This window comes from Patella vulgata, chromosome 5 (genome assembly GCF_932274485.2).
Source record: "Patella vulgata chromosome 5, xgPatVulg1.2, whole genome shotgun sequence".
Classification (NCBI taxonomy): Eukaryota; Metazoa; Mollusca; class Gastropoda; family Patellidae; genus Patella; species Patella vulgata.
Window position 1 is genome coordinate 76271345 of NC_065883.2, and position 7765 is coordinate 76279109.

General features: G+C 35.7%; 1 protein-coding gene across 1 annotated transcript in view; it reads left to right on the forward strand.

Moving 5' to 3' along the window:
- LOC126820392 (TATA box-binding protein-associated factor RNA polymerase I subunit A) overlaps positions 1-7661 on the forward strand; it is a 37385-nt gene extending 29724 nt beyond the window's left edge. Inside the window, exons 9-12 of the mRNA XM_050548308.2 lie at positions 4250-4316; positions 5810-5930; positions 6505-6662; positions 7135-7661. Coding sequence (XP_050404265.1) covers positions 4250-4316; positions 5810-5930; positions 6505-6662; positions 7135-7226 — 438 coding nt within the window. The 3' untranslated portion in view covers positions 7227-7661. The remainder of the gene's footprint in view (positions 1-4249; positions 4317-5809; positions 5931-6504; positions 6663-7134) is intronic.
- Positions 7662-7765: the final 104 nt, after the last annotated feature.

Genomic DNA, 7765 nt, shown 5'->3' on the forward strand with positions numbered 1-7765 from the left:
ACAATTTGTTGACCAGAATAAAGATTGGGACATATTATTCAGTCACAACAAGAGTGGTATTGAGCCTTTAAAGCACTATAGTCCACGTGACAGGCAGATATTCATTACCAATTTGATGAATTGGTTTAACTATGGTTTTCAGTTAGCCTTAGGTCTAAAGTGTCCAAAATTGGTTGATGGACTTCCAGGTCACTTTGCAAAATGTCAGTTTGGCAGCCATCTTTAAAAATGCCCCTGTTTTTTTTTTTTTTTAAGTAGTGCGAGTCGGGGGAGCCTTCATAACTCCTCAACAGTTCCACCTATGAATATGTAATATAATTCAAAATGTTCATAATATAATTCTGCATCTGCTGGTATATGATATATGGTGTTTAATCAATACTATCAGTTTTAAAATAAAAGATTAATCTGAAAAAAAAGCAGCATTTTCGATTTTCTTCATGTCTGTTCATAAGTTTACTAACAATCGTGTTCAGACCCATATAAGCCAAATTATCTATTTGGTCAACTAAAGTGATTTAATAGATATCAGAAACATTAATCATAAAAAAATAATCTCTAATATGAGTGTTCCAAATCCAAGATGGCGGAAATTCACAATGGCAATCAAATTACCTAAAATGGCCAATTTGTCAGATAATAGTCATTTCATTGTTTGATATGACATGTACTATCAAATTGAAAGGGTGCTCAATGATACTGAACTTACAATTAAAGATACATTATGTAAGATTTAGATAAAGAGCTAGCCATTCTTGAAACAATAGTTCGAAAATAGATAATGTAAAATGAATAATTTGAAAATTTCATTCAAATTACTGTATTGAGAGCGAAAATATTAGCCTTTGAAGGTTTGAAAAGACGTGTGCAAAAATTTCAACCACCGTACTGGTTGTTTGAAGCTAAGTCTCGCTCCTCCACTTTTAGATGAAATCAAAATATGGCTGAACCATTCTAATCTATTTAATATTGGATAAATCTGATGCCATCGAGAGTTGATTATGGCCTAGATCTGTTAATTAATGTCCAATTAATACTTTTGAAAATATTTCAGGCCTAAAGAAAGACCTCCATTAGGCAGATTTAGCGCTTTTATAATGTATGTCTAATCTAAACAAAAAGTTTGAAAAACCCAAGTTGATGAAAATTCGGCCAGAATTTCCGTAAAATGAATGATGTTTTTAGAAAATCATTAATTTTCTGTTTTGTATAGCTTATAATGTCACTTTTATAAGGTTTTCAGAGTCACTGAACTTGAATAAAAACTAAAAAATGAATGCTGAAAATGATGTTAATGATAATGCTAAAAATGACACCTCTTATCCCCCCTCCCCATCCACCCCCACCCCATAAACAATACAATGGGGCTTGAAATTTCTTTTGAAAAAAACTGACTGTAAATGGTGCTTTCTAGAGTATATACTGGTGTTTTTAGCTTATGCATATATCTTAATAATTCATCAAAAACGACGTAAATTCATGACTACGCAAGAACATTAACAAGTTTAGGGACCCCCAAAACTATCATACTCGTTTTGTGTATCCATCCCTGAAAAGGGAGGCGAAAGACATGATGTTAAAACGGGTTTCAAATTCCAGCATTACTTGAATACTTTAATTATCTGTGAAAAATACGCCATATAAAATGATAATTCGTATATTATTTTACAGTTATATAAAAAAAATGTTTCCTTTTTATCCAATGAACAATTTATTGTTAGGTTATGGCGTTTAAACGTGTTGCAAATTTCCATATTACATGGTAGACTTCAACTTAATTATCATATAAACAATTGGTATTTATTTTGCAAGTATAAAACATGTTACCGTTTTATGTAATGAACAATGTATTGTTAATTTGCGTAGCTGTACAGGGAGTACCACTGGACGTATGTATTTATGCCAAATGAATAACTTAAGAAGACCACACAATTATTTGGCTAAAATTGCTCTGAACATGATTTGGTAGTAAACTTATAAAATAAATCATGAAAACTGGGAAAAAAAATGCCAAAACGTTGCTTTTTCCAGAATAATCTGTTGATTTGGAAAACATATGATTCATTCAACAACGAGTATCATACAGCAGCAGATGTAGTTATGAAGGTTTCCCCGATGCGCTCAATTTCAATGAAATAACACCGGCCATCTTTAAATTTAGCAAAGTGGCCCGGAAGTCCATCAAATAAGCGTAATAAAATATTCTAGAAACTTTGAAATATGAATATTATAATAGTATTTAGTGATTTTTGAGCTGTCATATAGCAATTAGCTAGGTATAAATTTGTTTAACATAATGTAGGATATTTAAATTACACACAGTGTTTGAGTTTAAAATACAAAGTATGACCCTCACTTTAATGGAACTAATATTTAATAGAAGACAACTATAAAAAGATATCAAAACACTCATAGGAAAATAATATAGTTAGATGATGTGTAAAATAACTACAATTACCCCAAAATAGTAACATTTATACATATATACATTAGTATGAACATAAGATAAATACATTTATACAGCGTGAACACTGGTGTAGCGGTAAGGTTATATCAAAGTTTAAAAGTAAACTTTCTAGAATGAATATAAAATCTAGATGATAACAAATAAGTTAATTGATAACCTTCACAATTAATGGCACATGTCTTTTTGACTTGATTGTTGTGTGTTGTGCAGTCTTCCTACACTTACTAGTTGAACCATAGTCGAAAATAAGTTAGAAAACTCATCGTTATGAATTTTCAATAAGATGCAACGTAACATTTAAAACATTGCCAATACTAAAGCTGTAAGTTAAAACACAATTCTGTTAAACCGGATATGAATTTATTCGATAACTATTCATTTACCATACGTATTGAAGCCTAAGTAAATTATTTTTCCGCTGTTTGATTGCAGAGTCTGTTGTACGTTTAAATCACTCAATGTTTCCCAAACCACTTAACTATTCGATTAAGAAATAATAACTGCTTCCTAAGTCAATCTGGCAGACAATAAGCGGTCGGGCTGACAGTAAGTAATACCCTGACGTCTTTGCCCAGTGCCTGCCCCATCCAGTATTTTTCTAGTAAGATTGGGTGTCCCTACTTTTCATTTATAAGTTGTGGCTTGCGACTCTGTCTACCACTAGCTCCGCGGACCGTAAGGGGTGTGCCTGTCCCCCCCCCCCCAGCTCACGACTCTGGCTACGGGTCTCTCAACGGACCACAGCTCAGGATTCTGACTACAGGCCTGTCAACAGACAGACGGACGTGGATGATACTATAATACGTCATACTGAAATGTTGGCGTATAATAAAGATTAAATCATATGAAGTTTGTCCCAAAATAACATAAGATCCATTCAATTCAATTTATGTTTTTGACCCAATGGGTTTAGCTCACTTAAAACCAGATGTCCTTAATACGGGATGTGGGGGGGTGGATGTCCGAATGGTTAGCACGTGCGCGCTGCGCTGTATCATACGGTCTGTCATTGAGTCAACTAGCAGGGTTTTGATTCCCCGGTTGTACATGACAAGGAGTAGGGTCGCCTGTCCAACCTCGTGGGTTTTCCCCGGGTCCTCCGGTTTCCTCCCACTGCTAAAGACCCCTATGCGCAAGCGAATTATTGAAATAAAATTGAACCATGTGTTAGTCCCGAAATGACCTAGTTTGTGTCGAGTGCACATGCACGCTGTATCATAAGGTCTGTCATTGAGTCAACCGGCATGGTTTCGAATCCGCGGTTGTACGTGACAAGGAGTAGGGTCACCTGTCCAACCTCATGGGTTTTCTCCGGGTCCTCCGTTTTCCTTCCACTGCTAAAGACCCCAACGCGCAAGCGAATTATTGAAATGAAATTGAACCATGTGTTAGTCCCGAAATGACCTAGTTTGTGTCGAGTGCACATGCGCGCTGTATCATAAGGTCTGTCATTGAGTCCACTGGCGTGGTTTCGAATCCCCGGTTGTACGTGACAAAGAGTAGGGTCACCTGTCCAACTTCGTGGGTTTTCTCCGGGTACTCCGGTTTCCTCCCACTGTTAAAGACCCCTACGCGCAAGCGAATTATTGAAATAAAACTAAACCATATGTTATTCCTGAATTGACCCCTCTCTCTCTCTTTCATAGATTGTTGGTTCCATTCTGGACGGATGTAGCCTTCAAAGTTTTAATATATGTCCAACATTTGAAGAAATAATAAAATAGATCCCTATAATAAGTGAAATTATACTAATTATTATTTATTGTCTACCATCTATTTCAGGGGCTTGTTAAATTAGATCCCTCATCATCAAAAGTTCTAGATTTATCTGAGTATTTAATAGTACAAGGTTTGTTTATATTATTATTATATAACTTCAATGCTATGATATGATATGATATGAAAAGGTGTTTAACGCCCTACTGTTCTGCTACGAACTGGGCTAATAAAGACAGGCATACGCCATACCGTGTGGTATGAGGAAAATTTTGCCCGAATTCCAACTGTCAAGGGATCTTTTACGTGCATGCCAATATGTACAAGGGACCTTGATCTTTCGTACCATCCGAACGACTAGACACGCTGGAAAATCTGGATGAACTTTCTCGGCAGGGATTGAACACCCGACCTCCAGGCTAGCGAGCCAGCGCCTTCTCGCTTAGCCACCGTGATCCGCCTAATATGTACAAGGGACCTTGATCTTTCGTCCCATCCGAACGACTAGACACGCTGGAAAATCTGGATGAACTTTCTCGGCCAACGCAGGGATTGAACACCCGACCTCCAGGCTAGCGAGCCAGCGCCTTCCCCGCTTAGCCACCGTGATCCGCCTAACTTCAATGGTTTGTCCACGAAAACTTAAAGCTGTTGATTTAACAATATTGTGAAAGGAATATAGTCAAAACTGAATCTCTAAAAGGAATATAGTCAAAAACTGAATCTTTAAAAGGAATATAGTCAAAAACTGAATCTCGTAAAGGAATATAGTCAAAAACTGAATCTTTTAAAGGAATATAGTCAAAGACTGAATCTCTAAAAGTCAAAAAGGAATCTTTTAAAGGAATATAGTCAAAAACTGAATCTTTAAAAGGAATATAGTCCAAAACTGAATCTCTTAAAGGAATATAGTCAAAAACTGAATCGCTTAAAGGAATATAGTCCAAAACTGAATCTCTAAAAGGAATATAGTCAAAAACTGCTCAATGTGTTCAGTTATTACAGAGATGTGATAAATTAAAGATTTGGCAACATTATAGCAGAAGATATCCAGGGCGGATCTAGTGGAGTTAGCAGATGGCGCACGCCCCCCCCCCCCATCTGAATCCAGGTGGTCTACTTTAGAAACAGATTCTTGTCTCAAATCACTGAAAATGGCATTTTTCGGCTTTTAGTTTTTGAAAGTTTCTGAGGGAGGCCACCTGGGTGCCTGTGCTCCCCCCCACCATTCATGGTCTCTGGATCCGCCTTTGGATATAAACAAACCAGTGCCACATATGATTTTTGGGTAAAATGGATGTGGAATAACTTTGTCTCAATCTTTGGCTCAAGGTTTCTCATATATCCTTTTATTAATGACCGTTTTTGTTTTAAAAGACTAGAATTTTACCTTATGCCTTTTTTAAAATTCAGCCCCCCCCCTCCCTCCAATTGACTTGTCCCGGGTCCCTCCACAAGGTTAATCTGGCCCTGATTAACCGTAAGTATAAAACATTTAAAAATTTACAGAGAATTGAGATTTTAATACTGAAAAATGTCATTCTTTGTAAAGAAACTATTTTGTTAATCTACCTGAAAGAAAATACATTAAAAATTGATAATGTAATTGAAATTATTTTTTTGTAGATCCACCTGAGATAGATTATTTAACGTCCATTTTGTTTTGTATGATGGATTATTCAATATGGCAGAATGATGTAAAAACCTGGACATATTTTACTAATCACATTCTTCAAGTTTTTATAAAGTAAGTAAACATTGTATGTCTAATAAATTATAAAAAAAAACCCAGGGGATTAGGTGGTCTACTGGTCTGTCATTGAGTCAAATGGCGTGGTTTCAATTCCCCACATGTGCGTGACAAGGAGTAGGGACACCAGTCCAACCTAGTGGGTTTTCTCCGGTGTCCTCTCACTCCTACCCCAAAACGCAAACAAATAATTGAAATAAAATTGAACTATATGTTAGTCCCAAAATTTGTGTGGAGTGGACGTTAAACCCCATCTCTCTCCACGGGAATACTCTTTCTGAATTACACATTTTAACAGATATTCCAGATGGCGGTGAAATAAGAAAATTATAAACTTTTTTTATATGAAAATTATGATCCATTTCGGCCTGAATGTACCTCTAATGTACACAAGAAAGTCATGGTGGTGTGATAAACTTCATTCAAATCCCTCTACTTACAACCTTTGAATAAACATTTGGATCACTTCCACCTTTTTTTTTTTTGCTAGGGGTTGGTAAAAATTAAAGGTTTTTCGATATTTTCGTAGTTATCACTATAATGTTTTATTTTTTCTGTATTATTCTTTCAGTTATCCAGATAATGTCAAGTTTTTGCGAAAACAATGGAAAAATAGAGATGATATTTGGCCTGATTTTCATTTTCATATAAAAAGTGTGGATCCGAGATGGACATCACAGAATCTTTTAGAACAGAAAGCACTATGTTGTGCTTTGTTCAATAATATAGGTATGACTTGAATTCACTGATCTTGTTCAGCACAATAATTTGTTGTATTTAGAGAAATGAAATGGGGTTTAACAACTAAGGTAATAAAGATAAGCATTTTGCCATGCAGTGTGCATTGAGGAAAATTTTGTCCTCAAGAGTTTGTCTGTGACCTATTATTTCTGGTACAACCTTGAGGAGATCTTTAACATGCTTCCATTAGTGTAATGATAGGTGTGTAATGTGAAGTAGGAGAATTTTTCCCTATCAGCAACGTCTTATCAATTTCATTAATTTGTGTAAACATCAACGTGGATCTTGGTTTTTTGTCCCATCTAATCAACTAGACACACTTTGTCTTACCCCTGACAAGTTAAGGTCGTGCTTGGTAAACTCCTGAAGGTGCTTCTTGATCCAGTGCCCTAATCTTCCCCCTCCTCTTGTCTTTGAGTATATGTATGATTAATATGAGATTTATTTTTGTCATTTTCAGATAATGAATATACAACAGCAGCCAAACAATATTTACAACCTGATTATTGGCTTAAAATACAAAATACACTTGATAAATGTCTAAATACTTGATATGACATCAATAAGGTTGTTTTTTTTAAAGCTGATACATATCTCATTAAATGACATGGGTCAGACTTGTATACAGTTAATATGTGTGAGTGACATCACATGTAGAAGGCATACTTGAACTTATAAAGGTCAGTTATCTTATACAGAGGTATAAGAACAGAAGGTGAAACAGATTGCTCAAGTATATCTGTGGTATTGTTGTTGTACATTGTCCTATGTGTTACACATGAAGGATTGTCTTTAATGTTCCTGGTAGAGACACATCATCTTAAAATTTAGTTCTGTGGGATCAATGATGAAAGTTCCACTACATATGACTCCCTTTCCCGCGAAAGGCTTCTAATTGAATAAACAAAATATTTCAGGCAACAACTGACCATCTTGACCATAGCTGGAACAAATTCTATTCATACCAAATTTGTATTGTGACTGACAGAACTGTGACGGGACTCAATTCGATGTCACATGAATGTAATCCAATCAATTCAGACATTCAAGTACCCCTTCGTCTGTAGTGGTTACGGTAAATATCCGTAATT